At 37.6% G+C, this 20,753-nt stretch overlaps 1 protein-coding gene across 6 annotated transcripts in view; it reads left to right on the top strand.

Annotated features, from left to right (window-relative positions):
* PDE4D (phosphodiesterase 4D) overlaps nucleotides 1-20,753 on the top strand; it is a 432,217-nt gene that overhangs the window by 393,993 nt on the left and 17,471 nt on the right. For 5 of the 6 annotated variants that reach the window (XM_042804780.1, XM_042804781.1, XM_042804785.1 and 2 more), the window contains exon 7: nucleotides 20,214-20,307. In XM_042804780.1, the coding sequence (XP_042660714.1) occupies nucleotides 20,214-20,307 (94 nt within the window). Of the gene's footprint in view, nucleotides 1-12,698; nucleotides 13,016-20,213; nucleotides 20,308-20,753 lie in introns of those variants that run through there. The other variant, XM_033009077.2, reaches the window with a different exon arrangement.

The following is a 20,753-nucleotide window of genomic DNA, read 5'->3' as shown; positions in this document are numbered from 1 at the left end:
ATAACATGCTCTACACAACTTTATCTGTTCCACAGTCTGTTTTTTCACTCCACATCCTGCCCACCAGTGGTCTCTTGCCTTTGCTGATGCACAGTTGGAAAATCTTCTAATCAAGACTTGGGACTTTATATATTTATACTGTTATTGTAATATGAGGTGATTAATGCAGCAGTAGACTGAACAATAAACAAGGCAAATGTTTATTCTAGACAGGAAAAGTATGCGTTGTGCTTACAGCGGGCTGGGCAATATTGGGAATTCATGTCACCTAATGTGTGCTGAGAAAATAGTCTAAAAATTAGCAGCTTGTTGGTTTTTTTTTTTTTTAAACTAGGAATATGCTTTTTACACATGAAGCCGTAATTAATAGACTTTTGTATCCATATTGCAAGTTCATGAGAGAATATACCCCAATCTAACAGTGTAATTTTCCTCTGTTAGTGTAACCTAATCAGTTTCCAGCATCTGATGTTATTTTAATGATTTTTAATCTACCTTTGGTTTCATATTTCACGTGAATGGCAGGGTTCGCTACAGTTCAGTGTTCAGAAATGAAAGGAAGTGATGGTGGGTTATCATTGATTAAACAGAGGTCTTTCATTTGAAATGTATCCTTAATACTTTGTTACGCTATATAACTTCATAAGTGACCTAAATTATCAAAGCTACAGCATATTAATTATCCTTGCTAATGTACATTTAATCATTGTTAAATAGAAAATATTCACTGGTTATAAACCGTGAATAAAAGAAGTGTTTAGAGAAAGTGATTACTGTATGGTGTTACAGCACCTACTAGAAACTGCTAAATATAAGGCTGCACTTGAGCATTTTCAAAAGAAGTACCGACTTAGCGATAAAATTGCTTCCTTCTAAATATCAATTTATTGGTCCTCTGTCAAACTGGGATTGCACAGGAGCAACGCACACTAACGTTACTGAGTGGTGGGTGCACTGATGTGGTAAGTTAACCTTGATATCTATTTGTATATTCCATATTTTTTCTTCTAGGAAAATTAGCATTAAAATGTTTTCTATGTTTGAACAATCAGTTGTGAATAACAGAAACATTTTGTAAAAAAAAGGTGGAGGATTACTGAAAGGCTGCCTCTTACCTGAAATACAGTGTACAAAGTTAATGAGAAATGCATGACGTTTATACTCACAGGCATTGTGTGGTTTGAGATAGTCTTGGTGCCTTGTTTGGTGTTAATTTCATTTTGTAGCAAGAAGCAAAATTTGCCTAGGTGGGAGGGCTCCTACAAAATCCTTTCAGCTTTTGATGAGACTGTACTGGAAACTAATAGGTGTAGGAGTTGTGCTTCAGCAGCAACCTGCACTAACCTTAGTGCAAAGCCAGCTGTGTTTGGGAGGGCTCCTGGCTATAGCCTGTGGGCTCTGAGCTGGGAGATGAGAACCAGCTCCAGCCTGGAGGGTATGTGATCCATGTAGCACAAGAGTGGTTCTGGCTTAAAGCCCCAGTCTTGCAACAGTCCATGGGGTGGGGTGGGAAGGAACAAAATGTTCCCAGGATAGAGTGACACTGCAGGACTGCACTTGTGGAAGAACCAGGCATCCAGGTCCATCTCCAGACCCTCACTCGTTGTTCCTGATGCTTTCAGTTTCCAAGAGCGAGCTCTCCTGAGCAAGTCCAGTCCTTTGTGTGTTATGAACGATGAACTGCATGAAAACTCTAGTAACTAGGATGCTAACAGTCCATTTCTGCAGCTGCCTCTTAGCGGTTGGTTGCTGCCCAGCTGAGAGTCCGCTGTGACAGTTTGAGCACTCTCCCGCTCCGCTCCAGCACAAGGTTAAACAGGGTTGCCAAAGACCAAGGAACCCGTCCGTGGAGCAGCGAGGAGTGTTTGTTGTCAGGTTTGGGTGCATCACTTGTCCTTACCAGCACTCAGCAGACGCCTCTCCAGCGTGGCCTGGTCTGAACCTGCCAAACCCCATCCAGGTATGCCGGCATCCAGGACTGGCGGATGGAGCGGAGTGACGGCTCTGCATGATCCCAGTGCAGCAGCACCCCGTGTGCACTGCCACCATGGCACGAGAAGTGAGCACCCAGAAAGATGCTCAGATCCTACGGATGGAACAAGAGGCAGATCACTGGTATCAATAGACACTGAGTAAGTGTGCTGGGTTTGAGTTGTTTCCTTACTGGCGAAACATAAATATATACCATCAGCTACCTCATGCAAATACTGAGACTTCTTGTAAGAGGGGTTTAAATCACACAGGTAGTAAGTATGCAATTCAGGAAACTACAGAGCTGCCTTTAGCCTGGTTTTGTTATCTTGTCTCCATCTCTCTCGTGTACCAGTAAACCCAACCTCACAGTACACCTGACTCTGGGACTGGAAACCACTTTGGTTTCATGTCAGTTTGTTTAATTTGACCTAGAGGCATTTGGGTGAAGTGCTCACTTGGACAAAAAAAAAAAAAAAAAACATTTCATTTCTGTGTGTTTCTCTGTATGCATGAGACAAGGGTGTAATGGTCAAGACTGGTTGTTTCTCCTGTTCTGGATGGATAGATCTTATTTTTTTGTGAATCTACATGGATTCAGAGCATCTAAATAATCAAATGAAAAGTGTGAAAGACACATTGGAATGAGTATTAGTTGGTGAATACCCTTTGCTGCATTTTTCCCTTGAAAGAACAATGACACTATCTTACACACCTTCGAAGTACAACAGCCATGGTTTAATAAGAGCTGGAGCCTGAACCAACAAAATTACATGAAAAAAAATGCAGTCTGCTTTCAAAATGTTGGTATCTACTGTGGATGACTTACAGGCACTTGCTAAGGCATGTTTATATCAGCTATATAGAGCTCACTGCAGTGTTAGTAGTTACTTTGCAGTCCACAATTCTATGATTTTTGTCTGTGATATTGCTTTATCGTTGCTTTTATGGCAGGATGGCTTTTAGCTTCTGTCTTTTTTTGTAAACTAAGTAATAGTATTTAGAAGGATAGAAAATAGTTTGGGTTGTATTTGGTTTTCAGATATATTAGAATTGGAAAACAAAGTCATATTTAATTTTTGCTCTTTTACAAGAACAGTATATATGTTAGGCATGACTGTAGCTTTAAAAAAGATGATTAAAACACTCATTTCTTTTAGTATGAAATGGCAACCATTCAACAAGATTTCTGATGAACTGTTAAAGCATGTGCTTGGCCAGGTCTACAGTAGGAACACCTCATTAAAATAAGAATGTCACATTGCAGGAGAAGTAAGATTAATCCACCAATACCAATGAAGCTGGTTTTTGTCCTTACATAGCAAGCCAGTTTTCTGTGTGAAATAGGCAATATGCATAAAGCTCAGCTTTTGCTGGTGTAGCTGTATCAGTCTTAGGGTGAATGTGCCATCGCAGCTCTGAGTGAAATACTGCTCCTTTTTCCACATCTGTTAGACATGGCAGTCTGCAAAAATGCATAATGCGGGTACAAAGTTTTTTGTGGCTATGCTACAGTAAATATTTATGGGGCAGGTATTTATTTGCAAGGGGGATATGCATATATATATATGTAAGTGACTCAGATGGTTCTGCATTTTATATTGCTTTTATTACAGACCTATTTCTTAGACCAAATTGACACTCGTGTTGAGGAACTCGTGTTGCCCTCATAAAGGGCAGAAGGAGGGGAAAACTGCAAAAGTTTTTCTTTCTAGATATCTTTAAATTGCTTATGAGTAACAGTCTGAGAGCTGCATAAAACCTATGGGATGATCAAGGAATAAGTGCAGTATTCCTCCTTGCAACTGGTGGCAAGCTAGAATTTTTTACTCTTACCTACTATGTCTGTCAGATGTGGCTGCCAGTGTTAACTGGACAAATGTTAACTAGATACGAGCTAGGAAAAGGACAGAAATCTTTGTCAGAGTTGTTTAAAGCCAAATCTTTTCTATTCTGTAAGATGAGAACTGTTAGAATTTCCTACAAATGTATTTTAGAAAAAAAAAAAATCCCGTTTCTCTTTTCATGATACTTAAATGACAGAGTACTTGTTTGCAGAGAAGTGTTTTGATATTGGAGAAAATCACCTTTACCATTTCTCTAGTGTGAATACCTTTATGGATTTAGCACAAGTTGTCTTTGAAAAAACTTAAACTTCGTTGTGTTCTTATCCCATAATAGGAGTATCCTTATGAGGCATTAACACTGATGTAGCCTGACTTATGCAAATAAGTTGTAGAAAAGGCATCTGCAGTTGCCGTAGGTGGGATAGGACGTACAAGTTTTTGGAATTCCTGTGCTGCAGGGCATGGGCAGTTAGCTGAAGCTAAGAGTGCGTATATCTCCATGGTACAATATTTTTTATTAGCAGCAGCACTCCTTCAACATTGATAGTGCATGATTTTAGGTGCATTGTTATTGAAATGTTTTGTCTTTGCAATACTTCTAACATGTTTTCTCTTTTCTTAAATGTCTTTGAACTGAAAGCCTCAGCACAGCTGTGCTGAAGTAGGCATAGCCACGTGAAAGAGATGCATATACTAGATCATACTGGTCTTTGGCATCAGATTATGTTTTCTTCTTTGCTTCTTGTAAAGCATGTTGAAGTGTCTATAATGCAACGGAGCTTACTGCCGAGGACTATAGGAGCAGTTCTGAGACCTCACTTGCAGCAAAGCTTGCCAGTTTTGTATATTAATTGCCCTGGCAAAATGTCTGTGGCCAGGGCTGTACTTTGGGAATCAGAGACTGGCTGTCAGTGTGTTGTTTGGAAAACGTCCATATTCAAAGCATGACAAAGAAGTGGTAGCTCAGTGAAACACAAAATACTGTATAAGCTAAATTGTGGCTTGTATCTGAGGCAGAGATTTCCACCCAGCTTTCTCACTGGGCTTTGCCTGGAGGAGCTGGCGAGCTGGGATGCTGCCTTCTGTGCAGATAAGGGGAAGGAGTGAAGGTGATACCAGTGTTTGGCTGTTTGACCACCATTGCTGCCAGGACAAGAATGGATGGGTCTAATGGAAAGAATTGAGGAGAAAGACCAGAAATGGAAGTAGCAGATCCTCCACAACCGCAGTCTCTAAAAAAAATGGACAAAAAGATGTGACTAAGAATTACTTGCTATGCCATCCATGGATGCAATTTTAAGGAGGAAGTCTTATTTTTTTTCTTTTGTCCTACATCTGCTTTATTTTTCACTTGTTTCTTTTTCTTATTTTATTTTTGGAATTATTACGGCTATCTCCCTGTCCTGTACAAGTCACCATATATATTCAGTTTACATAATACAAGCATTAAGGGAAGGAGAGTAAATGTTTTTCTCTCATCTAAATCAGCTTTTAACAGTAGCTTTTTTGTAATTTACATAATTTTGAAAGCACTGAATTCAGGGGAAAATAAATATATAGTAGAATATTGTAAATAGCAAAATATCTGTTGAAATTAAACTCCGTTTCCTGCAGGGGTGTTCTTTAGAAACCATTATATGCATACTGTACTCTGTGTAGAAGAATTCCTGCAAGAAAACTGTATGTGAATATTGTATTTTGAAAGATTGTCAGTGGTCCCCCAAACATGGGTTGAAATAGGGTGTAATTTTTGTTGCTTGTGCAATTGCTCAGGAGTGTCTATTGAAAATACTGCAGTTGTAGAGAGTATCTGTAAAAACCGTGCTGTGGTATGGTTGAAAATCGGTGGACCACACTGAGATTTCTGGTCTGAGAAAAGTTTAATCTGCTCCTGTATATTCATAGCTAATGCTTGTATTATCACTAGAGGGCAGTAAGTACAAACATGGAATTATTTATTTTACCAGAAAGTCCTTTTTTAATTATTAATTTTTAATTAATAAAGGAGCCTCACTCTTTATTAAACAGGTCAGCTCCTGGACTTTACTATGTATTTCCCCTAAAATAGTTCACAAGAACATTGTCATCTCAGTCAGCAATATAAAAATCTCATGTTTGATGCATGAGAATTATATATCCCTGCAATATAAAAGTCTCATATTCAATGCGTGAGAATTATATATCCCCCAATAAAAAGATCTGTAAAATGGTATAGCTTAGGTTATTCCATTTTGCTTAATGAATGTAATTCTGGCAAGCAGGAGGCTGCCAAGAAAGCATTTTTAAAGCAGCGCAATTATGCTACAATTAGGATCCTTAAAGCTGAGACTCCTTCAAAAGAGTTAGGGCTTTCTTCCAATTACTGCCATTGGTTTTCAGCCACCAGTGGAGTTCATCATTTCTTGATATCAGTGTAAGACTCAATGTTGCCTCCACCCCTGCTGTTTACTTGGTGTGTGGCAGCTGATTGCTGCAGATGGAATAACTTGTATTTGTAAAATTTCTGATTTTTTTTTTTTTTTTTTAAATTAAGTTCTAAATTTTCTTTCTTTCCAGTCAGGGAGTCTTAGGTAGAAAACCAGGGAAGTTTGGTGAGGCTCGTTGGTTCAGAGTAATTTCCTTGTCCCTAGCTGTCCTGCTGCTTCCTCCAGACCAGTTCTGGGTTTTGGCTCAGTTGAGTCCATCCCCACGTCCTTGCTTGCTGGATGAAATGACTATTCTTTTCTGCTGTGATCTTCCACCACTGAGCAGACTTTCCATTTTGTGGGGAAGCTTTCTGCTAGTGTACATGCCAGCAAAAATGCCAGACTGAGTTGGCTAATGCTGTGAAAACAGTATTGTGTTTGTGGCCAGTCGGAGTTGGATTTGACATGGGTGATTACTGCTGGTGTATGGAGGTGGCCTAAAAATGTTTTTTGATACTTTTCAGACAGGCTTCTCATTTGGTTCATGAGTTCTTAAGGCTATCTGTTGCTGCATATAATGCATAAAGCCTTAAAAACTAAAAATAGTGATGGGTTTAGGTGTCTTCCTGTTTGTTTTACTTTTTGCTGCTTACTAGACAATATGCACTACACCCAGCACACTTATATTCAGAACTGATGCTCAGACATCTCTTTGAAGGTTCCTAGTACAGCTTGATAGTCAATCCAGGGGTTGCAGTTGAGAGTTAAAAAGCACTGTTCTCCTGTCCTCCAAGCTAAGCACATTTCTGCTGGAGCTCCTGTATTACCCCATAGTGACCTCTGGAAGAAAAAAACAAGATTGCAAGTCTCCTGTGGGACAGTTCAAAAGTGCTGCAGCTGAATCAACAAAGTGGCCCTTCCGTCTTCTTCCTATCCTTTTTCTCAAGCATGCAGCATTGCCATCTTACTTTCCTGTTGACTGAACCATCAGGAATCTTTGCTTATTAACAAGTGCCAGAAAGAAACACAGATACATTATTTCAGCATATCAAGGTTTCTCCCAGGCTGCTGAGGATATAATTCTCTTTCTTGTCCTTGTCGGTAACATGTTTCCATGTCAGAAGCCCTAATCTGGATCTCTGGAAAAATTAGCATTCCTTGAATGTCTTGTTTTCCATAGGTCCAGTCTGTATTCTCTGCAGTGGTTTACAGGCTGTAGGTTCTTCTGACAAGTTGTGATCATCAATCTGACAGATTGTCAATGGTTTGAGCCTGGTTGGCAGCCAAACACCACGCAGCCACTTGCCCACCCTCCCCAACCTGGGAATGGGGAAGGAATGGGAGGGGCAAAGGGAGACTCATGGGTTGAGATAGAAACAGTTTAATAAGAGTAATAAAATATAACCGTGACAATATAGATGGGTAATGTGCAATGCAGTTGCTCACTACTCACTGACCGACACCCAGCCTGTTCCTGGCTAGGGATCCTGAAACACAAAGACGCCAGGGCAGCAATCCCAAAAGTGACAGCACACCCCTTCCCGCCCACCCCTCCTTTATATGGTGAGCATAATGTCACATGACATGGACTATCAGCCAATCCAGGCCCGGTGCTCCAGCTGTGCTCCCTCCCTGCTTCCTGTGCACCCGCACACAGGCAGGACATGGGGAGCTGGAGAGTCCTTGAAATCTCACTGTGCCATCAGCACTCCTCCACCTACCAGAAACGCACATGAACTCTATTCCAGCCTGAACCAGGACACAGATAAATAAAAAGCTGAAGACCTTAGTAATACTGGGGACATTTGCATGCCTTTGCATCCACTTGGAATGATTGAAAAAAAGAGCAACCTAATAATGAAATTTTTCACATTCTTGTTGAAGGACAATAAAGTGTAGGTTAATAGTAATTTTTTTCCAACTATGGCAATGGTACAGAGTTTTCTAGGGAACCAAGAAACAGTTTAAGAATTGTGAGGGCTGACAGCTCCAGAAGTTTGCGCAGAGGCAGAGACTGCTGCTTCAATTCTAAGAACACTTGAAGTAACTGATACTGTGATCTCATCACATATGTGCAGTTTTAAAATTCTTAAAGTTGCTTTCAATCAGAGCAGGTTTGTAGAAGATGTATAAACAGCTCTTGTGATACATGTTATTTAGAAGGTAGACTTTCTAGAATGAGTGTCTGTGATAGATAGGTTGTCATACCTTTATGGGGTCAAATGGATTACTGGATCTCCCGTGTATCTCAGATAGCCAGTTTGCACATAACTGTAGAAGTACTGAACTCACTGACTTAAGCTTGACTAATACATGACTTGAACTCGGCTAGAATGTATCTTCCAAAAAGACTGCTTTTCTTGAAGATACAGAGCAGCAGAGAATCTACTACTTCATTGCTAGTCTATGCGAATTTAATAATTCTTTTTAATCCATGTCTTGTTCATAGTTTGAGCTGGTTTCAGTTCAGTTGGTTTGAGGGAGTTTCAGCTGCCTTCCATTGCTTCTTGTTGCTTCTTTGGTGCCAGTGAGCCAGGTCTGGTATGCTTTATTTCCTCTTTGTTGTGGTTCTACACACTAGCCATATTCTTTTTAAGATAAACAGCCTGGCTTTTTTCTTTTATTATAAAAAATATTTCCTATCCCAGGAATAATACTTGTAATTTTTTCCTACATGCTGTACATGACAGTATTTAGGAAAACAGAGACATTAGAGCTGTATGTACTACTGCATCACTGGAGTTGCCAGAATGGTGTGTTTAGAGCATTTCTCTTTTTATTTAGCACCACAGAAGATGCAGATTTTGTGGAGTCAGTATTGCTACAAAATATGCTGTAGGGATTCTATAAACTGTTCATGGTTTTTCCTTTCCTCATTGTAGCCCACCGTTTTGTACTAATGGACTGTGTGCCTTATTGCCAGGTATCTTTGCAGTTCAATTCCTTGAACTGTAGTTTACATGAATGGTGTCAACATACTAAATAAGTGAGGCTGCTGTTGGCAAGTTCCACATCCTCATTGTTTATCTCTGCCCCCCACCAATTTTTCTGTTCTCTGGAAGTTTTCACAGTAGTGACTTCATTCCAGATCACCAGTGAGAAATTGAATACCCTAAAATAATCTCAGGTCTCACAGAGCCTGCCTTAAAAATGTCCCGATAGATGAAGATGGCCTGTTGATGGTTAGATATGAGTCAATAACCAGGTTCTTAACCCATTTAATGTGTTTTCTCTCAACATTGGGAGTGCTGTTGCAGAATATTATACAGTACTACATCAAATGCCCTACAATAATCCAAGAATATTGCATGTTCAAAGACATAAAATGATATTGACTGGCATTAATTACATCTCTATGTCTTAGTTCTTTATCAAAAAAAAATGCTTAGAACATGTGTACTTCAACTTTTCCATTTTACCCAGAACTGATGTTTTGTGAAGTGGCCTGAAGTTACCCAGCCATCCTGCTTGCAAATTTTAATTGGCACAAAATTAACATTTTTGCGGTCTCTCAAAATTTGCTAAAGCTGGACGTCACAGCTCCTGGGATCTCTGCCACCTCTTTTTATGCCTCCTGTGGAGAAAGTTGTCCAGGCTTGTTGATTAAATAATGGCTAACATTTCCTGTGGGTATTAAGGGTCTTCATCATCTTTCTGCCTTTTAAGTTCATTGTCCTGATTCTTTCAAAACACAACAGTGCTCATTAAAAACTTCAGTTTTTTCTGAGTTATTTTATTACTCAGTTACTGTCATTTCAAATTATATCTTTCTCATTTTGATATTCTTTGCTTGATTGGAATCATTGTAGAAAATGCCATTATTCCCTTCTTTCCTGTGTTTTATCTTTATGTGTGTATGAAAACAAGAATTTCCATTTCACATTGCTGGATTTCCACTTATCTCTAACTTCTTTCTTATCTTGAATTATTCTAGGTATTTAGTTGTGTGTGGCAGCTATTTGCTGTGTACTCATCTATCCACCATAACCTCCTCTAAAGCTAATTATTCACTCATTTCAACCTGGGAATCAAGAATGAAAATCATCCAAAATTATTACTGTAAATCAGTGCTGGTGTGAATTTCCCAACTATCAATTTCTAAGCTCATACTTGTAAATGTAGCCAAAATCTGAGGACATGCTTTGTGAGTCAGTGAGCACATACTAGTAGGTTATATCACAGCAATTGGTAGTTTTCTGAGGTTGAGACTGTGGGTCTCAGAAAAATCATAAAAATTAGTAATAAGCTGTCAATATCGAATGTAATTTCCTATTATCAGTGTAGGTAATATGCTGCTAAAATAAATTGTTGTAACTTGTATGTATGTTGGAGGAAAATATTTTTTTTGTGGTTTTACATCAAAATTATCTAGCTAATCTCTCTATAAATACCATCCTTCAAGAAATAGTAATTCTTATGGATGTGTATTTTCTCATACATTGATGGTGAATAAAAAAATTCAAGGAAGACTTTTTTTAATGTAGGCTAAACAATTACACTGCAGCCATTCTAAGTGTTCCTTATCTGAAACAAGTTTTGTGCTTTTGGGAACAGTTGTTAGTAAGATTTAAGGAGGAACCCACCTTTAAAGTAACAGAGAGAAGTGATTTAAAAACTTGACTCGAAAATGTCTGTTTGTACTACCTATTGCAGCCGAACTTTCATACCGGCATGCTTCATTTCTTAAGTAGCCAGAAGTAAAATGGCTGTTATTTTACCGTTTTCTAAATCATTATTGAAATTGCCTTCTGAAGAGAGGCAACATATTTTCAATTCTCAGTGCTGATGCTGGGTAGATGGCAGTAGTGCTCTCTTGTGGGTAATCAGAAAACAACGTGACACATATGTAGGCAAGCTTTATATTTAGTGTTGCAAAGCTGAGCTGGAAGAATCAGGAGAGATATTTTCCAGAAATACTTTTTAGGCTACTTAAATGTCTTCATGAATCTCTAATAACCCAGGTCTGTTTTCAAAGCTTAATTGTTTTCTATTAATTTACCTGTATAGCTGCAGGACAGGTATAACTCTGCGTATTATAAAGAAAATGCATGAGTAATGTATTCATTCACATGTTTCTTATATTACCCATTTTAAGGAAAACAGTATGCTTTCCATATGAAAATATGTGATTGCTGGATGATCTTTTGAATGTATCCAGTTGTCACACTGCTATACATTCCTCTCCTGTAAGGAAGAAATTTGTTAATACCGTGTTTTGCCCTATTGATTTTTCAGGTTCAGTTCTTTTTCAAGCACTTAGTGTTGCTGACATTGCTGTGTACCATCACCCAGAGAAGTAAAAACCCTTTCAGCCAGGACCTCCCTCATGACCGTTGTCAGTCAGCATCTTCCAGTGAATCAGCAGTGTGGGCTTAGGCTGAACGCTGCACCTCATTCAGCTTGTCCTTAGACATTTGACCATTGTTATACTGGGAAACTCCCTTTTGATACAAGAGACTCAGAAATTTGCTGCAACAGTGGTGCAAGACAATGCATTCCTCCTTATAAGTTTTGGTCTCTGAATGACAGATGGTGCGATATTTTATTTAATGCTCTGAGTCAGCTCACTGACATGCTCTGCTTTCAATTAATCCCTTTTTTTTTTTTTTTTTTTTTTTTTTTTTTTTCTGGATATATAGCTGTAATTGATTATATTAATCTGCCAAGGCAGAAAGAGCAGAAGTTGAATAAATACAGTGAGAATTTGAGGGCTCTTATTATCCCATCCTGATTGCTCCCTGGAGACTTAATGTTTACTGGGAATTTATACACATGACTTGCTTTATCTTAATAATATCTGCTTTTATCTCTTAAAAGAAAAAAAGCAGTAGAAAATCGCAGACTGGCCCAATGGTCTAATTAGATCAGGTTTTAATATAGATGGCATAAAAATCAAAACCATTTTCATTATTACACTACATCAGGCTGTTCAAGAAACATGATAGCTCAATTTCTGTTATTTTTTCTTCACAAAAAAAAAAAAAAAGAAAAAATACTTCCTTTTCATAGGAAAAATTAAAACTGCTAGACAATCCACATGACTAAACACAATACTAATTTTAACAGCTTGGATAGCACATCCATTGAAGAGAGCTGGTAAATGCTGCTGAAATGAGGAGACCTTAACCCAATTATTTTTGAATGGCGTGTGAATGCTGCAGGCGGGGATGCCTTTATTAAATGGCATTTGCCATAAAAAAAAAAGAAATACCCCATGCCCAGGAGAGTCCAGAGTGCTGTCCAATGGGAAATTACTGTACATCATGTCACCAGCCCCTCAGATTTATATCTTTTAGGGTGACATGCTATTGGCTGCTAGTTAGGCTCTATGGGAGGGATTACCGGCACCATTGTGGCTTCCCCTTTAGGTCCTTATTTGGTAGCTATTGATAGAGCAAGTATTTCTAGCAGCGGAGCATCTTGACATACATTATTCATTAAGTCCTGGTATTCAGGAAATATGCATATCCCTAGCTCTTCAGATACTACTTCAGCTCATACAATACATCTCTTCAACATTGCTTCTGAATGCTTGGAGTTTTACAAATGGTATTTATACAGTCGGAAGACCATGCGATTGGATTTCATTTCAGTATGCCTCCTGTGCACACAGTTGCTGAGAACCTGAAGATCAGCAAAAAGAATTAGGAGAGAAAAGGAGTCTTTCTTCTTGGAAGTCTTTAGCAGTATCGAATAGCAAAGAACTGATTAGCTTAGATTGGTAGTATAGAAAAAAAGTCAAAAATGCCTGAGGCAAACTATTTACTCTCAGTTTCTTGGGGCTACATAAAGGTAGGATTTCGTTTTACCTTTTAAGATCCTTGATTTGCAGTGAATGATTGCATGATCACTGGATAGTGTAAGTATTTGTGGGCAATATGACTATGAGTAGTATGAATATAAACTAAAAAAATAGAAAAGCAAGCCTTTGTTCAGCGATGAGAATGAGCTGCACAATATACGGCGTTTCTTAAACTGTGCTGGTGCTTATAAAATAATGTTGCTTCAGTGATAATCAGCTCAAGTCTAAAACCAAAGAAATTCAGAAGAGTTTTGTGTTCTTTTAGAAAAACATTGCTACAAAACTGTATTTCTAGACATTAAAAGATTTCCAAAATAAAACCTAAAAACTGAGATACTATGCAACAGGAGAGAGCATGAGTAAAGAGGCTGAGGATAATCGGTAAATGCATGACTCATATGGGTTCTAATAGCTGAAGAAATGTGAAATTATCAACAGTATGTTCCTGCAACATTTTTTGGTAGACTCCGTGTATGACAGCTTATTGATTAAAACACTGGAAATTGTCATCTTCTAATATTGATCTACATTATTATGTAGAGCAGCTTTGAACTAGCTTGAAGATGCAATACAGCCAAAAAATTGAATTAAATAAGCTTTTATCTCTTTTATGGAAAAGTTTTGCATCAAGGAATTAAACCAGTATGCCTATCAACATACAGAACTGAAATGGACTTAATATAAAACCATGTTTGGGCTTTGTTTTAGCCCATTTTGTGCTTAAAAAAAACCATGTTGCCTTTATAATTGTTATCAAGTGTGTAAAAAGGAAAAAAGAAACATCATCCTATGTCTGACAGACAATAACTGTTCCAAATCATCCTGATTTAAAGAAAATTCTGATTTCTCCTGAATTAAAAAATGCAAGTGTTGAATTAAATGACTAAAAATACTACAAGCATTATATTCACACATGACTGAATCTCTTATGCTTGATTGTATTAACACCTATTTTTATCAAAGATTATTTTTTTTAAATGGAAATTTAAACCCCTTATTAGGTCATTGTGTCTGATCAGGTCATTGTGACCATTCTCTGCTAATGCAGAACTGTTAAAGTATATTCACAAGGATTTGATCCGTCATCTGTGAGGAAATTAGATCCCATTATGCTAGCTAGGTGGGTTCCTTTCTCATTTACCAAAAAATAAGATAAAATTACTTTCCATTCAGCTAAAAGTGAGGTATTTATTGTAATTTACTTGGAAATATTTCCTGCATTTCCAGGCAGCTGCTGTCGTGTTCCTACTAGGAAAATTCAATCACTGATCTTCAAAAAATGTTCACTCTTACTGTTCAGCCTTTAAAACTGATAGATTTTTTTGCTAATTGAAGTTCAGCAGAGAGCATAGTAGCTGTAATTGATTAAACATGGGAGAGGAAAAAGTGTCCTCTGTATAGACAGTGTCCTGTACTGTCTATAGAGAATGATTTTACTTAAGAAGATAAATAGCACTTGAACACAATTTTAGTACAGTCCTTTTCAAGTTCATGTTATACACATTATAGGAAAAATGTGAAGAGAATCAGAGATTTGCTTTTTATGACACTCAAAACAATGATTTAGAGTGTTTATGAAATTAAGGAAAAATGGAATGTTGGCCTCAGAGATCAGTATATATGTTTACATCCATTACTATACATATATTTCTGTAATTTCTGTATGCCGCAGGCTGTACTTTATTACCTTCTGTTAATTATATTTTGGAGAATGGTTGTCATGTGGAGTATTTACCCCTGGCTTTCACTGAGTATCTTTTCTTGAAACAATGAGCACTACTGTCACATCAGGCTTAGAGATACATACCTCACTAAAGCTTATGTGTAAAAACCAGTGCCTGACCTTGATATTAATTAAACACATGGGCTTCCAACCCAAATCTTTAGTTAATAATGCTGTTTATGTATTAAGAATGCTGCTAAAATCAAAGATAGTTTTGCATTGATAAGCAGTGTAAACAGAAACATTAATTTGTAAGGCTGACCTATTTTAAGTTCCTTGTCTTGTTTTTGTAGAATACAAGACTTCTCAAATCCAGTAAAATAAAGCTGTTTACTCTTTTTTAAGTCAGAAGTGTCATTCTAAAATAACATTGATAAGTATTTCAGGAATAAAACATAGTCATGTAAGTTTGTTGTTCCAAGTATTGAATAAATGATCCATGGATGTATTCTATTTATATAAACTTTTAGAAATGTTAGCTAGGAAAGAGGCAGCCAGAAAGGTTGTAAGTGGGATCTGTTGCCATGTGGGTTTGAGAGCCGGTGCAGTGAAAAGCTTCAGGTGCTCTTGAGCGTTTTGGCTCCAGCCTCCACTGGGATTGGAGCTTGCTAAACACTCAAACTGAAGGACAGGCAGGATGAGGCCTTGTGGTCCATGGACTACCATCTAGCCGCAGCTTCACCTTCTGTGCTGGTGCCAAAGGTCATAGTGTGGTGGCAGCCTCCTCTTTACAGTCTTTGGGATGCAGCAGATCACCCATGCAGGAACAGAAAGCCTGGGTGGAAGATGCCCTGTCAGGACAGGACATCTACACCAAGGGTGGTTCTGCATGCTTCCTCTTCCAACACAACTAACTGCAGGCTGCATAGTAAGCTTTTTGTTACTGAGTCAAGAACTATATGCAAAAAACGTGAAATGTTCTAAAGTGTAATCAATACGCTGTATATATTCACACATGAGCATGCAGCCCAAACGTTTCCATGACCATACGTTAACTGTAGCTGGATCTTCACTGTCTTTGGAGTTGAACTTGAAGTGTCTTTCTAGTATAGATGCAGAGTCTTCCCAAAATTGTATCAGTGCTCTGGTTGGCATCTGGGAACGTGGTTGCTGCAAAAGTTTGTCTGAATTTTTCTATGTACCTTTGCTGACATCAGAAAACTATTGTATTTTTTTCCCCCCAAACCCCATCTATATTTATCCTAGGTTGACAGAAGTAACATATATGCAGAGATGTGTACGCATTAGGCTTCAGCCCATAAGGACCCAAGCTACCAAGATCAGTCCCTTATTTGTAACCTCTTCTTGAGGTGACTATTTAGGAAACTGTTCTTGTCTCATCTATGTATGTACTTTTATTCTCAAGTATTGCAGTTCTCCCTCTATCAGACTTCCTAGGTTTTTAAAGGGAGGTAGAAATGCACAGGAGATTTTGAATGTTACTTGAATATTGTGCCTTTCTTTGTGTTGTGGGTTCCCTCCCCCCCTACCTTCCCCTCCCTATACTGAGAATAAAATCATTAAAATCAATAGAAACAAATTAAATTAATTCTGCATAAGAAAATGTTTTTAGTATTTTTTTCAGACAATACTTTACTGTTCCTTTGCTGTGACATCAATTTTCATCAGTGAAGAACTGTATAATTGGCTTAATGGGTATTTTATATCCTATCTGTTTCCAGGGGGAGTTTCCTAGATGATGGTCAAGGGCTGTGATATTCCAAAGGGATATATATGTGTCATTTGTTTTTCCAATCTAACAATGCCTGGTCTTAACATAGAAAAAATCTTTCTGAGGAAGAATACAATATATGCATAGATCAGCCAAAAAACTCTACCTCTTCCTTATGCTGAGCTGACAGTATCATAATTAGAGTGTATGCGGTAAATATTTATTAGTAACAAGAGTTTTAAGGCATTATGGTTGATTTTCTTCAATGGGAAAGTATATGCCATTCATATTTTTTAAATTCTTATTTAAAATATTATCTTTAACATTTACTGACAAGGTAGTTTCACGTCTTGATTTGTTTTGAATAAAGTGCTAAATGTTATTTCTGAGAGGACAAATGATGAGAGTATGGACAGTCCAGCCAAGTTTCAAGCACTTAAGAGGCAGCTGCTGGATGACTGAAACAGTATTGACTCACAGATGTAACAGAAACTTCTCTGATTCGCAGTAAGATCATGTGGGAGCCACGAGAGAGTTAGGCAGAGTTCCATTATAAAATAATTGTGCAGGGATGGATACATACATGAAAAGTTGGTGCTCTTTGAAGCAGCAACTACATATGGGTGCACTTGGGCCCAAATGAAATCTGTGGGAAATAGGTAAAATCAGGGGCTTTGGGTTGTTCTGTTTGTTTGTCTTCTTAGAAAAAATATTTTTTTTCTCCCAAAGGACAAGTTATTAAACATCAGAGGATTAAGTAACATACAGATGTACTGAAACAGGGTATAATGAACAAAATTGTCTGACCCTCTTGATTACTGTTCATCTCTTGGGGTTATCTTATGTTCTCAGAGAGCATTATTGTTCTGCATCAAAAACTGCTGTATGCATATGGTCTTCAACTTCATCTGATTCAGTGTGGATGATGGTTTTAAGGCTTTGTTATATGATTAGAAAATTAAAACAGTTCTCTAAACTCCTGCTTAGTCCAAATTTTTCAAAATAAATGTCAATTAAAGTCTTGTTGCTGTGATGTCAGCAACATCTGAAAGAGTATGAGGAGATTACACTCTCTAGAGCAGGTTCAGAGCCAAAAGGTTTCTCCCATTGAATTCACCATTAGCAGGAGGGCTTTGCAGAAGCTGAGGGACTTGTTTTACTGTACACCCATGTTCAGCAGCAACAGAATACTCTGCAGGTTTCATGCTGATGGTTGAGCTTTTATGTTCTGATGATTTATGGGGTGACGGGAGGTGGGAAGACAAGGCTTTCCATCAGACTAGTGGGGAACATGTCATTAGAAAAGACTGCCATGCACCTTTTATTTTCTGTGGACATCTGTAAAATAAATATTTAGTTGGAAATTCTTAAAGAACATATACTCCATAAGTTCCACAAGGTGATTCCTAGTATGCAATAACAAACCTCCTCCCTACCTACTCCTTGCAATTAAATTGATGATTTGGAGAAAAAAAAAAAAAAAAAGTTCTTCCTATTTTTTGTGTCAGATAGCTGCAGAAAAAGCATAGTGCAAACAAACACTAATTTGTTCTCCTTTCAAAGCTGGGAAACTTTTACGGCGAATTCCTGAAGAGTATGTACCAGTGACAGCCAAATGGTATTTTTCCAGAGTATGGAACGTGACTTACTAATGTTGCTCTTCAGCAAAATCAGCATTGAAAGGTCGGACATCATCTAAAAGGGTTTACTAGCAGACAACCAGACACACAAGGATGTATCTAGTTGGGATTCGGTGAACTAGCTGGATTAAAATAAGGAAGAAAATACCTCAGAGTGGTGAGGGATATACTGATGAAGTGTCTGGAAGTTACTGTGATTTTCTCAACCTCTGAGATTTTACTAAGAGTCTTATACACAACATTTAATTTAAAGCTGCAGTTTCTGGATACCATCTGCAGATAAGCCATTCCATGAGATCTTCAGTTTTTGCCTTCAGTTTCTCACATTTGTGGGTACAGAAGAAAAACCATGCAAGCATGACTTAAGTGCATATTAAAAAGCTTAAAGACAGGCTTTTAAAAATACTCTTAGGATCTTTGGACCAGTACTTAACTGCTTGGTAAGCTTAACTTGGTTTTGGTTTTGTTTTGTTTTTTTTTTTAACATTTGACATTGGCAGCAGACATCAGACCTCACTCTAGAGGTTGATACTGGTTTCATGCAGAATGTATAGCCCTGTAGTTCATAATACATGTAGCTGTATTTGCAGTATGGTTCTAATTTTCAGAAATGCGTAGGGTACTTGCTAGCATGTGGCTATATCTGAGATCAAAGCTGAGCCTTTCGTTTGTTACTGAAGCAGGATTCAGTCTTTGCAGCTCAGGAAGTTCCTGATGGCATGTCAAGATGGCAGGAAAATGCAGTGGCTAATGGTTAGAATGTTATATTAAAGGTAATTTTTATTTGGCACACTGTAAGCAATATGGTAATTGGTGACTTACAAAGACATTGTGAAGAAAATAACACCTTTTATTATGCAAGGCCTCTTTGAAGAAAGGACTTTGATTACAGTTACGTTTAGCCTAGTTAATGTTTAGTGCTTTATTTCATGTAGAAGAATAAACTACCAGCTTTCAACATACAGGAATGTTTACAGGGATCTATACTAAGTATAGCTATTGTTTGATGTAAAAACCAGTCATAACTGGGTGAACAAGGTGAAGGATGATTCTGAAAATGGCACAAATCATTTGACTTTGTTAAGAGAAAAGGTGACTGAGAAGTCTAACAACAAAAGGAAAGGATGACACGACAGGAGTCAAAATTCAGTAGTGACAGTTGGATGCTAATTTACATTGACAAGAGTAGTTTGATTTGCTAATAAATATTGCTGAGTTCTATTTGTTGATAATATCAAGGCAGAGCTATAGTCAATGAAATTGTAAGTAAGATAGCTGGAGCTGTGTTATGCAGTTAACCTGTCAAACACAATGCCACAAGATACGACTTAACCCTGGTGCCTAGAAGGAATCAAGAAAGGCTCAATGATGAGTACCTAATCAATTACACATTTTGTGTAATGTTAATATCCACTTATATCCTGTAGAGTGCCTGGAATGAATTAGTAACTTAGAGGGAAAAGGAAGGTGTTTCCACAGATGAGTATTTTCTACTCCGATGTTTTATACAGACACTGACAATTTTCTGAGACTGTGGAATGGTCAAATCATTGAGCTGATCCAATATTATAATTTTAAGTTGGAGACAACAAAAACCTACCTCTATTTATTCATATTGGTGTTTAGGAATAATCAGTAAGATATTTTGATTGTTTCGAGCAAAGCTGTCAAATATATTTGAGTAGACTAATGATAAGAAGTAACATAAAATTAAAGTACCACAAAATTAATTGCAAAAAATGCACAAATAGATAAATTTACAAATATAATAAGAAAACTCTGGTAGAGAAGGGGTCCTATGTAAATACATTTGCATTTTCTCTCCAAATAAGAATTGAAAAATGAGAAGACAGTAATATTAATTATTTGTGTGTATACATGTTTCTTGTAGTTTTCAGTTACTAGTAGGACACTGTGCCTTGGAAATTGAATCGCTGTGGAGTATTTTAGGAGGTTAAGAATTATGTTGTCCAACCCCCAAATAAGTTAGTAGGGTAGAGTGATGCTACATGTGATTTTGGCTTCCGTGTTTATCTTAGTATGCATTCTTAATGTCATGTCCTTTCCCCAATTATAAGTTGACTGCATTTTCTTATCCTAACTAAAATACATCTTGATCTCTAATTTTACGCTTTTTTTGTTTTGTTTTCCAGTTTAAAAGAATGCTCAACCGGGAGTTAACCCACCTGTCTGAAATGAGCAGGTCAGGCAATCAGGTCTCAGAATATATATCGAACACGTTCTTAGGTAAGACTGTGATGGTAGTTAACTTTTTTGTTTTTCGGTGTTTTTTATTTTTTTCCCTCTCTCTCTGGGCTGTGATAGAGCTTAAATGCCAGTAGCTTTCCATACTAATTTCTGTTTTCAGACACTGTACATTTAATATCTCAGTCTACAGAGCAGAGAGATCATGTTAGATCTATTTCCTCACAGCTCAATTTGAGTTTCCCTTTGTGTGCAATTATGGATAGTTATATACATATGTTAATGTAACATAAGTACCACTATATTGCTACTGTAGTAAGAAATTAATATATAATGAATTAATTCTATATTAAAAAGGATTCTTTTTCCCTTATGAAAGTTACTGTGAAGAGGTTTCTGTGTGCTGGAAGCACAAGCACAAGTGATATCATAAAATCTTGCATCAGACAGTTCTGATGCTTTGATATTCCCTGACTGCATGTGAGCAG

Source organism: Tyto alba, unplaced genomic scaffold (assembly GCF_018691265.1).
Source record: "Tyto alba isolate M040663 unplaced genomic scaffold, T.alba_DEE_v4.0 Super-Scaffold_42, whole genome shotgun sequence".
Classification (NCBI taxonomy): Eukaryota; Metazoa; Chordata; class Aves; order Strigiformes; family Tytonidae; genus Tyto; species Tyto alba.
Note: the sequence above shows the minus strand (reverse complement) of the source record. Positions and strands in the feature narration are given on the sequence as shown.